General features: G+C 46.0%; 2 protein-coding genes across 6 annotated transcripts in view; one reads left to right on the top strand and one right to left on the bottom strand.

Moving 5' to 3' along the window:
* Positions 1-2: 2 nt before the first annotated feature.
* MEA1 (male-enhanced antigen 1) lies at positions 3-1,927 on the top strand. Of its 2 annotated transcripts, none has more exons than XM_007483938.3 (4): positions 3-142; positions 958-1,238; positions 1,338-1,440; positions 1,683-1,927. In XM_007483938.3, the coding sequence occupies exons 2-4, from the start codon at positions 969-971 to the stop codon at positions 1,832-1,834; spliced, it is 525 nt and encodes a 174-aa protein (XP_007484000.1). In that variant the 5' UTR covers positions 3-142; positions 958-968; the 3' UTR covers positions 1,835-1,927. The 2 variants fall into 2 exon arrangements, with proteins under 2 accessions (XP_007484000.1, XP_007483999.1); XM_007483937.3 differs by having other exon boundaries at positions 97-289.
* Positions 1,928-1,966: 39 nt separating this feature from the next.
* PPP2R5D (protein phosphatase 2 regulatory subunit B'delta) overlaps positions 1,967-12,750 on the bottom strand; it is a 32,363-nt gene continuing 21,579 nt past the window's right edge. For 3 of the 4 annotated variants that reach the window (XM_056818257.1, XM_007483936.3, XM_056818259.1), the window contains 14 exons: positions 8,027-8,249; positions 7,222-7,421; positions 7,023-7,133; positions 6,804-6,896; positions 6,206-6,336; positions 5,936-5,995; positions 5,704-5,812; positions 5,400-5,453; positions 4,901-5,071; positions 4,673-4,800; positions 3,757-3,858; positions 3,595-3,667; positions 3,323-3,439; positions 1,967-3,201 (listed from right to left, as the gene is read on the bottom strand). In XM_056818257.1, coding sequence (XP_056674235.1) covers positions 3,064-3,201; positions 3,323-3,439; positions 3,595-3,667; positions 3,757-3,858; positions 4,673-4,800; positions 4,901-5,071; positions 5,400-5,453; positions 5,704-5,812; positions 5,936-5,995; positions 6,206-6,336; positions 6,804-6,896; positions 7,023-7,133; positions 7,222-7,421; positions 8,027-8,249 — 1,710 coding nt within the window. In that variant the 3' untranslated portion in view covers positions 1,967-3,063. The remainder of the gene's footprint in view (positions 3,202-3,322; positions 3,440-3,594; positions 3,668-3,756; positions 3,859-4,672; positions 4,801-4,900; positions 5,072-5,399; positions 5,454-5,703; positions 5,813-5,935; positions 5,996-6,205; positions 6,337-6,803; positions 6,897-7,022; positions 7,134-7,221; positions 7,422-8,026; positions 8,250-12,750) is intronic. The other variant, XM_056818258.1, reaches the window with a different exon arrangement.

The following is a 12,750-nucleotide window of genomic DNA, read 5'->3' as shown; positions in this document are numbered from 1 at the left end:
ATCGGACCTCCCGACCACGTCAATCATTAGGGCACTAGGGAGGGGGAGCCAGAAGTGGGTGGGGCTGGAGGAACGTGTAATTCGATCCCACAATTCCGTCCCCGGAAGTCGGGGTGCGGGTTCGGCCGCGGGCTCGGAGCAGGTGAGGTTCTATCAGAAGTGGGGGAACCCGAGGGATGGGTAGGAGGAATTCTGCAGGGAATGGGGGCAGGGGAGGGGGAGAAGATACCGTATGTGGAGGCCAGAAGAGGGGAACTCCCGGAACGGAGTGAGGAGACCCCGTTGTGGGGTAAGGGAAAGGAACCCCTGGGAGGAGGGAGGGAGCCCCTGGAGTGGGAGGAAACCGTATGATGAGAGTCAGAGGAGAGGACCCCCGATGGGGCGAGAAACTATATTGGGGGGGGCGGGGAATCCGGGGACTGAAGACTGTGGAGTGACGGGAGGAAATCTGTGGGATGGAGAGCCGCGGAGCGGAGTGAGAACCTGATTGGGGAGGGGCAGAGGAGACATTGAAGGCGGGGTAAGAAGATCCTGTTGAGGAGGCAGGAAAAGAGGGCTCCTGAGGGGGTCCGAGAAGTCTTTGGAGACCAGTATGTGGGGATCAGGATGGAGGAAAGCCCCTTGGAAAGGGTAAAAAAAATAAAACAAACCCTAAGATGGCCCCAGGGACGCTTTTATTGTAAGATCTTGGCTTTGGAGGCTTGGAGACAGGTGGAGGAACTGTTTGGCGGGGAGGACCAGGAGCTGGTTAAGGATCATCTCAGGAATGTGGGGTAAGGTAAATTATGGGGGGAAAGTGTATCAGAGAGCCTCTAAGGAAGTAAGGAAAAGGCAATACTAACAATGACTTTTGAGACTTTTAAATTATCTGGGGTTGGGGGTGGTTGTTTAGGGTCTGAGGAAAAAGACACGGGCCTAACTGGTCCAAACCTCTCTCCTTGCCCCACAACCCCCCAGCCCGGGCCTGCATGGCAGCAGTGGTTCTGGGGAAAGATAAGATGGGTCCTGAGCGGATCTTCCCAAACCAGAATGAGGACCTGGGGCAGCATCAGGGCCCTACAGAGGGCACAGGTGACTGGAGCAGTGAAGAACCTGAGGAAGAGCCTGAAGATTTGGGGCCAGGCCCAACAGACTATTCCTACCAGCCTCTAAACCAGGACCCTGAGCAAGAAGAAGTAGAGCTAGCACCAGTGGAAGCCATTGAAGATGCAGTCACTGACATTCAGGAGCGTATCCAGGTGTGGTGAAGTTTATGGGAGTTCTGGGCTGAGTGGGAGGGATATACAGTTAAAGGCTATGTAGGAGCATCCTAGAATACCCTTCTTTTTGATTTATAGGCCCTAGGACTGCATCTGCCTGACCCTCCTGTGGAGAGTGAAGATGAGGAAGAGGAGGGAGCTGTAGCACTGAGCAGCAGAAGCTCTATACCCATGGACCCAGGTAACAAAGACTTCCTAATTATTGAAAAATGAGAAGTAAAATTCTATGGTCAAAAACTAGAATTAACAACCATAAGCCCTAAAACCAAAAGGAATCGGCTGTTTTCATAGGGTAATGTTTGATTTTGGGGAACTTCATTAGCACCACGATTTGAGACTGCCAAATCCCTCTCAGGAGGCAAAGTGGCAATAGGCTGGTTCCATTTCTCTTCTTCCCTAAGTAAAACTTGGATATGGTTTCAGAACATGTGGAGCTGGTGAAACGGACAATGGCTGGAATAAGCCTACCGGCACCGGGAGTCCCTGCTTGGGCCCAGGAGATTTCAGATGCCCAATGGGAAGATGTGGTACAGAAGACTCTCCAAGCTCGACAGGCAACCTCCACATGGAAGTGACTACCACCGAGAACTGCCTCGTTTCTTTTTTCCCTACTTCCAGATCTAAGACCACCTCAATGCACAAGTAGATAAATCTCTGGTCCCAAATTATTTGTGGCTTGTTCCTTTCTATCACAGGCAAACTCGGACTTCTCTCCAGAGACCCACTTTATTCAATTCTGTACATATGGGGGACATCTGCCCAAGCCCAGTCCACCTTAGCATGTAACACTTTGCAGAGAATTAAGCACCCTATATACACAGCCAACAGCAGTGCCATCTATGCCCCAGGGCCCCCATTCGCCCAGTGCCTTGAGAGACAGGTATAGGTCTGGCTTTGGGTACAAAGAAATAAATAGATGTTGGGACAGCTAAGCTGGGTTAAAGAACTTAAGGTGCTACCCTTCTCTCTCACCCCAATTTTGGGGCCTTGCAGGATGAAGAATCAAGCAGGCCTAGGGTGGTCCCTTTTAGTGTTTGTGATCCCTGGACTGCTGCTTTGAGAAAGGAGAACAAATAGATGGTGAGGTCTTCCTATACCCTCCTCTCCCACCCTTTGGTCCCCATGAGGCCTCATTCCCCACATAGAGCTATTACCCAGCCTTTGTCTTCTTCCCTTCCCCACAATCTCATCTGTATCAAGAAGGGACAAAGAATGTGTATGGGAGGGCTTCACTGCTGCCTGCTTGGGAGATGTGTTGGGCAGGACTGAGTCCCTAACAGGTTTGGTGCTTGGGGACCAGTTTTTCTTCACCTGCTCTGCCTCATCAGCGTCCAACCCTCAAAACCAGGACACTCCATCCTGACCCTCAGTGGGGCTAGGAGCAACGATGAGTACAGCTTTCTGTCGATCTCTACAAGTCCCTTTAAGAAAGGGATACAAGATAGAGACCCATAACTCAAGTGAGAATGGAAAAAGGTGGGAATGAAGAGTGTTTAAAGAGATTCTCAACAGTAGCCTCAAACACCCTGGGAGGCTGGAAAACAGGAAAGGAGAAGATCAATTAGGAAGTCATCGAAGGGGTGTCCTCAGCTATGAGCAATTAGCATCTCCAGGGCATGTCTACACTAGTCACAGGGAAGCCAGGCCACAGTGAGAGTCTTTGACCCAAGTGTTCTGTTTTTAGGGAGCTAGAGGTGCATACCCCATTCTACCCCCAGGTCCGATGGGGGTCAGGGGCTGAAGGGCCAGAGCAATGTCCCAGGGGTGAATGGGCAGTGGCCCTGGATGAGGGAGAGGAGATAAGTCAGAGTGCCTCTTCGCTGGCTGTCAAGAACTCCTCAGCCCTCTTATGAGCCTCCAGTGCTTTGATAGTGTACACATCCTGGGGCAATTCTGATTTCCTCCGCAGCAGCACCTTTTCCTTTTTGATATCCTTCAGCATCTGGGAAGAGAAAGCAATGGAAAGAAGTTGCCACTGGCAATCCAAGGCAAAGGGAGATGCCTGTTCACTGCCTCTCTTCCTGGGCAGTCAGCTATTCTCCCCCTCCTCCCCACTCCCCTACCTGCACTGCTTCTGTCTCTACTGTCCTCTTCAGGAGCTGGATGTCCTCAGTTGTAGGGGTCTCTGTCTCCATTGAATACACAGGGGGAAGAGGGGGAGGTGCTCGAAACATGGGGTACTATTGAGAAGATGCAGAGAAGTCAGGCCCTGCAGCTGGCTCAGGGCTAAAGGTAGTCTTCCCACCCCCACCCGGTCACAGGCCCCATGCCACAAGCAGGGACCCTAAAAATGCCTGGGGCATTTGTTCAAGTGAGAAGGTAGGATTAGGCTTACTTGGGGGTTGAGCCGGGCAAGTTCCTCGATCTTGTGCCACATCTCTTCTCTTTCCTTGAGCCGGAACCGACCCCTGTGGAGAGAGCAATTACCGAACTTGCTGGGGAGAGGTGGAGAAGGGGGGTGAGAAAGGCAGACAAAATTCTGGGGTTAGGCACTTACTTTTGCTTTTCAGCCTTGTACTGCTGTGTGCAGTCATCAAACAGCTTCTGATTCATTTCCATGAAAAGTTTCAAGGCATTGTAGATCAACCCATGGATAGTCCTATACCCAGAGAAAGCAGACCAAGACACTGACATCCAAAACTCACCTTGGGCCCTCCCAGCACCACTCCCCAACTTCTCTCACCAACACCAATGCCATGTCTTACACACAGTAGCCACTGAATATCTCCATTCCAGTGACTTAATTTCATCTCCCTGATATACTCTAGAGACAAATCAAATGCAATGGCCTGTGAGGCCCCTTCCAGATCAGAATCTATGACCTTGTGTCAGATGACTCTTCCATCTCCCCATTTGAAATGCTTTCTTGGGGGCAGCTGGGTAGCTCAGTGGATTGAGAGCCAGGCCCAGAGATGGGAAATCCTGGGTTCAAATTTAGCCTCAGACACTTCCTAGCTGTGTGACCCTGGGCAAGTCACTTGACCCCCATTGCCTAACCTTTACCACTCTTCTTGGAACCAATACCTAGTATTGATTCTAAGACGGAAGGTAAGGGTTTTAAAAAAATAAAATGCTTTCTCTTTCCTTCATAATACAGTAGAGCCACAATGAGAGCTGAAAAGGTCACATAGTCTAACCGTTTCTCTTTATTTCAGTGACAGCAGGAAGAAGGGCTATCAGGCCTCAAAGAATGTCTTGTACCATGCTCTTACATTTAGGGGAACAAGTTATGTCATAAACAGGGCCTGCCTGTGCTCATGCTGTTTCCTGAGCTTTCTTCAGGGCCTAGTCAATGCCTGTCACACCTTTACCTAGGTTCATGGCCTGACTATCTGATGCCAGCTGTCAAATCTCTGGGGGCTCTAAATCCTAGGAGCCCCTGGTCTCCCCCTCCACCCTGCCTTGGGCCCTACTTGTTCCAGTGGCTCTTGGAGTTTCTGTAGAGTGCAGGGAACATGATGGGCAGGAGGCGCGCAGCGTTGTCACTAATCAAGCTCATGATATACTCATTGTTCCAGTAATAGAGGGCACGCTCTGCAACCTAGAGAAGGAAGAAAGCAGGATAAGAGCAGGGTGTGCCTCAGCCTTTAGCTTAGGAGAGAAGGGGACAAGTGTTAGGATACAAGACCCCCAAACCTCACCTGGAAGTGGGGGCTAGAAACACATTTGGCAAGCTGCCGGAAGAGTGGCTCCATCACTTTGCTGAACTCAGAAGGCTCAATGACATCCAGGATCTCCTCCAGTTCATTCAGAAACATCACCTCCTTAGGGCTATGAGTCTTAGGCCAGAACTTGAGGAGCCCCACAATCACCTAAAAGGGAAAAAGGTAAGAACAAATCAAATTTCTGCTTACTTCTTGCCTTCTCCTCCGGCCTGCTTGGGTCTTCTTACTCCAGGCCCTTTAAGCTTTTCCCATCCCTTCACCCTTGGTCTAATGTAGTTTTATCAAGTTCCTACAACTTTTGTCGTTTTAGTCTAATCCCTCTGTATGTAGAGGTCCCCATCTCTACCAGGCAGATCTGAATCCCTGCACCAAGAGCCATGTCTCTGGCTCCCTCATCCCTTAGTGTGGGGAGGCTTAGGGTTAGCATTAGAAGGTGTGGATGTGAAGGGCCTAGCCAAGATTGGGGATCACTTACCGGCTCAGTCAAGCTGCTCTCCTTCTCCAAGAACTGCACCACACAATATGCCAGCTGGAGGATATCCAAAGACAAAGTTCAAAGTAGAGGCAGGGTGAGGTGATGGGGTATTTGAAGAGTTAGGAGAGGAGCTTTCTAGAAACTAATTCCTTAAAATGGGTAATAGAGAGTTGTCTGGTCTCCCTCTTTGTAAAATTCTTGCCCTCGATAGGACTTCCCTTTCTCCCCAGCTCAAGAGTTACTATACAAGACCTAGCATGGTGTGACCCATGTATGGCAATGCCAGGAGAGAATGGCAGCTCACCTGAGGGTGGTAGACACTCAGAGACTTGACCTTATGTAGGGGCAGCAGGACTCGGATGAGGAACATTTTGTGCTCCTCCTTGAGGGGCAGGGCAAAGCCATTAATGATGCTGAGTGGGGGGGAAAAAAAGATATTGTTGACCTGAGAGGAATGGTCTAAATACAATATACCACTTTCTCCCTTCACCCTTTCCTTGGGTTCACCCATGCAAGTGTCAGGACTCCTCATTCACCTTCCCAGAATTTCAAGCAGCTCAGCAATTCCATTGTGATGCTCTGTCTCATAAATAAACCTATATGGAAAAGAGGCATAGGTTTGGTCTCATCCATCAATCACCTCTGCCACATCCACAACACACCTCAACTTGCTCAGTCTTTCCCGTGCTCCCCCCCAAGCCATTAAAAAAAATCACCCTAATTTATCTCTATGAATGTTGAAGCCACCCCACTCTTCCTTTCAATGGCCCCAGAGTTTTTCTACATCACCCTGCTTCTAGCTTTACCTGTAGAAAATGTGGTTGATCTGCCGGCGGATATAAGCTCGAAGCCCCAGGAACTTGCCATAGATTCGATGTAGGATGGTCTTGAGAAAGTCCCGCTCCCGGGGGTCCTCACTGTCAAACAAGTCTAGGAGCTGGGGAGAATTAGGGAAACTGAATACAGTAAAGTCAGAAATCAACCAAAGGGAGAGATGATAGGAAGTTCCCTGTGCAGGGCATCCTGAGGAAGTGAGCCCCAGAATGGGGACAGGGACAAAGCACCTCTGCAAAATCAAATAGGATCTCAATATGACCTTTACCCCAGGGGTGCTATCTGGACATGGTATCTTTATGTATGCATGCATACACCTGTGTACATTTAACATGAGCTGTTATTTATCAATCTGTACCAACCACACAGCAAGGTCCTTTAGAGCAGGGATCATTCAATCTTTTTTAACTCCCCCTTCATAGCTCCTTGTGTAAGGCATAACACCAACATTCAGCATGTTTATGAAGGGACAAAAAGCAACTGGAGATACTGGGGTGAAAGTACAAGGCTCCAGTTCCTGTATTCCAAGAGAAACAAAATAAGGAAGAAATAGTCATTTTGGGAACTCACAGCAAGGACAAACTTCTGGTCAATATACTTCTTGGCCACATTTGGCTGAAAATCAGGAGACTCCAGGAAACGTAAGAAGAATTCATAGACCAGCTGTGAAAGGAGTTGAGAGCCTGTGAATACCTTCAAGGACCAGCAAAGAACTCTCCACACCATCCCAATGTCTGAGCCCACAGCCACCAAGCCACAGCTACCTCCTTTCTCCTCAAGCCTACTTACCTGAAGATGAGGCCAGGCAGCTTCCAGGGTGGGCTCATCCTCCTCAGGATCAAATTCAGCCCCCGTGGGGTTGGATGATGGTGGCAGCGTCCGAAACAAGTTCACTGAAAACTGAGGGGCAGAGCCCAGGTCAGAGCAGCCGGGGTGGGCCCTCTCCCCATGCCGAGGGTTTACTGCCCAACCCTTCCTTAGTCCTCACCATGATAACAGCCTCTGGGTAAATAGCCTCAGTGACTACATCTCTGCTGTGTGTGATATATTCTACCATTTCATTGAGTCCTGCCCGCTTCACTTCCTTAAACTTGAGGTCACTCAGGGGGTCAGCCACAAAGTCAAAGAGCACACAGCACTGACGCAGCTTCTGGATGAAGAGCTCCTCTCGCTCTGGAGTTGGGGAGTCTGCAAAAAGCCCCAGACAGTGTCAAGGTCTACCCTATCAGGGGGCCTCTTCCAAGCACTTTCCCTACTGGACTTCCAATAAATTCTGTATATTCTCAAATTTCTTTCTTTTCTTTCCTTCTTTCTTTTTTTAACCCATACCTTCTAAATATGTTTTCAGGATAATACATGTATAATCCAGATCAAATTGCTTACTATCTCCAGAAAGGGGGAGGGAAAGTAGTAAAGGAGATAATTTGGATCACATAACTTCAGGAAACTTTTTGGGAAATTGTTATTATATATAATTGGTAAAATAAAGTATCTTTATAATAAAAATAAATAAAAATAAAGCCCTTACCTTCTGTCTTAGAATTGATACTAAGAATCAGTTCAAAGGCAAAAGAGTAGTAAAGGCTAGGCAATGGAGGTTAAGTGACTTGTCCAGGATCACACAGCTAGAAGTCTCTGAGGCCAGATATAAACCCAGGACCTCTGGCCTCTATCCACTGAGCCACTGAGCTGCTCTTTCCTCAAGTTTCTTCAGACCCTGTCAGTACCCCAAGCCCACAGAGCCACGTGACACTGATACAACTATATCATGCCCACCTGGTATACCTGCTTACCTTTCAAGGCAGGGAGCTTCTGTAGTTCACGGTTTTTGCTGAGATTAAGCCGGGAAGAGCTCTGTCGCCGCTCCTTCTTGACAATCTGGGGGCCCCCTGAATACTTGATTTTGCTAAGTTGTGTAGGGGGTGGTGTGCTGTTGCTTGGGCGCTTGTTGGATGATGGTGCTTGAGGCTGAGACTGTGACTGTGACTGTGGCTGGGGTGGTGGCTGAGGCTGAGCCTAGAGGAAACAGGTCATCAATGAAAGCCCAATATACTCATCACTAAAGGTTTCTGCTTTTATTCACTCTGGCCTTAAGATCTTGTTCTCTCTAGCTTATTAGAACTACTCACCATGACCCCTAAGTCCTATTGTCTTTCTGCCTAGTGGCTACAAGTCCTAATCCTAATACAAAGATCTTGGTTATTAGAGCTCCTGGATCTTAGACAAAGCTCAAGTCCCTTTAGCCTTTAGCTGTAGAACATGACACTGGACAAGCAGGGCAAATCAAGAGACCAAAGAATTAAGTGTCCCATTCCCAGACCTAGAAAACACAGTTCTGAATAGTCAATTCCCACAGAAAAACTAGTTCAGAAACATGGAGGTTGTAGGAACATGGAGTCAACTAGTATTCACTGGTACCCTACTACTATTCTTTTACTGTCCAGTGTGGTAGCAGAGTAGATGGACCAGAGGACATTCTTTAATCCACATTAACTGGAACTTGCAACAAGCCTGGAGAAGGTAGAGACTTTAATAGCTCTGAACCTCTGTGACATGTGATAATTTGATCCTTCTTCCTAACCTCTCCCCAGCCCATAGCCCAAATGCCCAGCTTCTTTATAGGGTAGGATGGTAGGTAGTAGGATAGTTAAACCTATTTGGGATATAGAGTTGGAGAAGGAAACAGAAATTCTACTTTCTATGTATTCTAGATTGTTGTTTGTTTGTTTATTGAAGTTTTAACAAACATGAGAGTCAAGAAGTAAGAAAGATGACCACTGACTCTAGAGCAGGCTTGGCAAATCCAGGTCAATCCAATACAATAATAATTCTTTAGCCCTCCCTACAGAAGGGATCTCTGAGGTTCAGATGACTGTAGAAAGGGTTGAAAGTGAGGTGGAGTGGTCAGTACTCACTAAGTTTGCTATGTGCCGCTTTTATATGTCCATAACCTGTTTTTAGTTAGAGAAGGCTAGTTTACTTTAGAGCCTGGGACCCACCTTTTTTGCCTGTGGCAGATAAATCACAGGAGGGTAAAGAAAGGCAGAAAGGAAACTAGCAAGTGGCAAAATAGGTCAGGATTCACCTCTATCCTCGGTGTTTTATAGATTGGGTCCAAGCCCTTCCCTGGCCTAGGTCTTAGTTGTATGCCCTAGAGGGCAGCCATGTCCTAGTTGAACATGTTCAGGCTAGGACTCCACGGAGCAAATAGTGTAGTTACTTCCTGAAAGTGCTGCCCTCCTCCTCACCCTGAACCAAATCAGAAGCAATGTACAGATGAGGCTGGAAGCTATCTCAACGGAGGAAGAGAAAGGGGTGAAGGGGGCAGGGGAGGAGAGAGAAAATCCATTTAGGAAATAAGGATCTGAAAGAACACTGTGCCTACCCAAATCCTATATAACCTTTAAAGCCCATGGCAAATCAAGCACCACAACCACTTTTCTAGACTACTCCAGCTCTCAATAATTGCTCTTTCCAATGACCTCACGGCATTTTGTGTCATTCTTTTATCAAAGTCAGTTTTGTGACAGATCCTATATTACCTTTATCAATATTTAACTTTTTTATATGCTAAACAGACAAGCCTGCAAGAATCATAAAAGCAAAAGCCCTGCCATATAACATATATCATGATAATCCTTCACAGCAGAGGTGTCAAACTCACCCAAATGAGTACCCTAACCAGATTAAAGAGCAATTAGGAAATGTTTAACAAAATAAATAAGACTACAATACAATGTAGATAATGGTAGTAATAAATAATTTAATAAGTTATTAATAAAGTTAATGTGTGGCTTTTGAGACTCTTCTATTTGAGTTTGACACCACTGTTCCACAAAAACTATCAGTGTCTTACTACACAGAAGAGAAATATCACAGGACCATAAATGTAGAGCTGAAAAGATCTTAGAGACTAACAAGTCTAACATCCTCAATTTTACAGATGAGAGAGGAGAGGTCTAGAGGTATGTAGTGATGTGCCAGAGATCACATTGATAGGTAGAATCGGGATTTGAACTCACATTCTCTGACTCTAAAGCTAGAGTTCTTTCCATTATACTTTATACTTTCTTTAGGGAACAGGACCCTCCCCCAGTGCATTCCTATACCCCTTCTCAATGAGTATTCACTGAGCTTGCTATTAAGTGCCTCTACCACCACCAGAGGGGGACTAACTCTTTCACTATCTCTTTCATCAAAAGTCAAGTATTATTCCTACCTTGATCAAAGGTTATTAAATAAGAGACAAAAGCAAAGCACAAATGAGAAAGTATTCATGCTGATGAGATAAAGGAGCCCAACTCCTTTGAATGAGATTTTGATTTGATTAACACAATGACCAACCACAATCCTGGAGGTCTCACCAAGAAACATACTGACAGAAAGGTGATGGAGTTAGGCTACAGACTGACATATGTTTTTTGGACATGGCCAATGAAGGGATTTGTTTTGCTTGATTATACATAATTTATTATATAAGGTTTATTTTTCTTTCATTTTCAGAGAGTATTGAGAGAAGTGAAAAAGTTAACTGAAAAAAATTCACTTTAGCTTAAAAAACAAAGAGAAAGAGAGAGAAAAATAACTGAAGGAACCCAAGGGAACCACTATCTCGACCTACTAATCATCTGGAGGATCAGGGAGCCAATGGGATATATCTTAGGAAGAAGCAAATTCTCTTTTACCTTCATGGGTCAGTTCTTCATACATCAGAAATTTACCAAGAATTATGTCCTATACTGTGTATGCTAGCACAAAATACAAGGAAGAAATAGAAGTTTCTTAGGGGCTAGAAGGTTAGGAAGTAAGAAAGCAGTATCTCCATTTCTAACATGAAATGGTTAGACTGATTTAACATCCTTTATGAATCTTAAACGTCAGTCATTTCATTCAACTAGCATTAATTAAGCACCTATTATGTCCCAGGCATGGGTATATGATGAAAAACTAAAAGACAGACCCAGGTCTCAAGGAGCTCACAGCCTAATGAGGGGAAATAATAAATAAACAACTATGTACAAACAAATGACAAACTGGAAATATTCAACAGAGAAAAGATATTAGGATAATGGGGGGGGGGGGGGGGGGTTGGGAAAGGCTTCCTGGAGAAAGGAGAATTTTAGCTGGGACTTGATGGAAACCAGGAAACCCTGAAGGCAGAGATGAGGAAGGAGGCATACCACAGATGGTGGATAGCCAAGAATAAGGAGATGGGAGTGTCTGGTATGAGGAACAGCAAGGATAGTGTTACTGGGTTGCAAAGTACTTAGAGAGCCACCAGACTTGGCAACAGGAGGTCCTGGGTTCTCTGGCCCCAGATACTTCCTAGCTGTGTGACCCTGAGTAAGTCATTTAACCCCAAATGCCTTGCCCTTACCTGGAACTGATATTTAATATGGATTCTAAGACAGAAAGCACATTTTTTCTCCCCCCAAAAAAGTACTTAGAGAAAACAAAATAATTTTTTAAATATTTAGGGAGGTGTAAAATGAAAGAAGACTGCAAAGTCTGGGGGTGGGGGACAAGTGATGAAGGACTTTGAACACTGAACAGTGGGTCCCTGGAGCTGATTGAGTTGGAACGGGGGAGAAGTTGACACATTTAAACCTGTTTTAGGAAGATCATTTTGGCAGCTGATTAGAGGATGGGGGTGGGGGGTTTAAGGCAGAGGGACCAAATAGCAGGCTACTTCAATAGTCTAGGTGAGAGGTGATGAGGGCAGACACCAGGGCAGTGATAATGCCAGAGTAGAGGAGTCTACTAGAAATGCTTTGAAGGTAGAAACATCAAGCCTTAGGAACAGACTGGATATGAGAGGGAGGGGAGAATGAAGAATGTTCAAGGATAATACCTAAAGTTGTGAGCCTAGATGATTGGGAAACTGATGGTACCCTCAAAAGTAATATCACAAAACCCTAGAAAAGAGAGTATCAAGGGAGAGTAAAAGGGAGAAGAGGGTAACTGATAAAAGTCAAAGCCTGCATAAAGACCAAGAAGGATAAGCATTGAAAAAAAGGTCATTAGATTTGGCAAATAAGAGGTCATTAGTAACTATGGAGTTTTGGCTAAAAGATGAGCCTGTTTTACAGCTACATAAGGTTCAGGGTAGCTATGCAGCATAGCTCATGGGAAATAAGGACCCTGAAAAGCCTCTAAATCTAAAGCTCAGACTTAGTCATCATAACTCACAAGTATATGCCGCTTTAAAGTCTGCAAAGCATTTTTCTATAAAATCTTTGTTTGATAGGCAATATACTTAGCTTTATTACCATTTTATAGATGAGGAAACTGAGACCCAGAGAGGTTAAATGACTCAGAAGCTAAGCTCAGTTATATAGCTAGTCAGAGCCAGGATCTGAGCCCAGGTGATTTTACTCCACATCCACAGCTCTTTCCATAAAAACAAAAAGGTGGCTCAGTAGATAGAGTGGCAGGTCTGAAGTCAGGAGGACCCGAGTTCAAACCTCAGGGACTGGGCAAATCACTTAACCCCAATTGCCTAGCTCTTACAGTTCTT

Source organism: Monodelphis domestica, chromosome 2 (genome assembly GCF_027887165.1).
Source record: "Monodelphis domestica isolate mMonDom1 chromosome 2, mMonDom1.pri, whole genome shotgun sequence".
Taxonomy (NCBI): domain Eukaryota; kingdom Metazoa; phylum Chordata; class Mammalia; order Didelphimorphia; family Didelphidae; genus Monodelphis; species Monodelphis domestica.
This window is presented reverse-complemented; position numbering and strand designations above follow the sequence as displayed.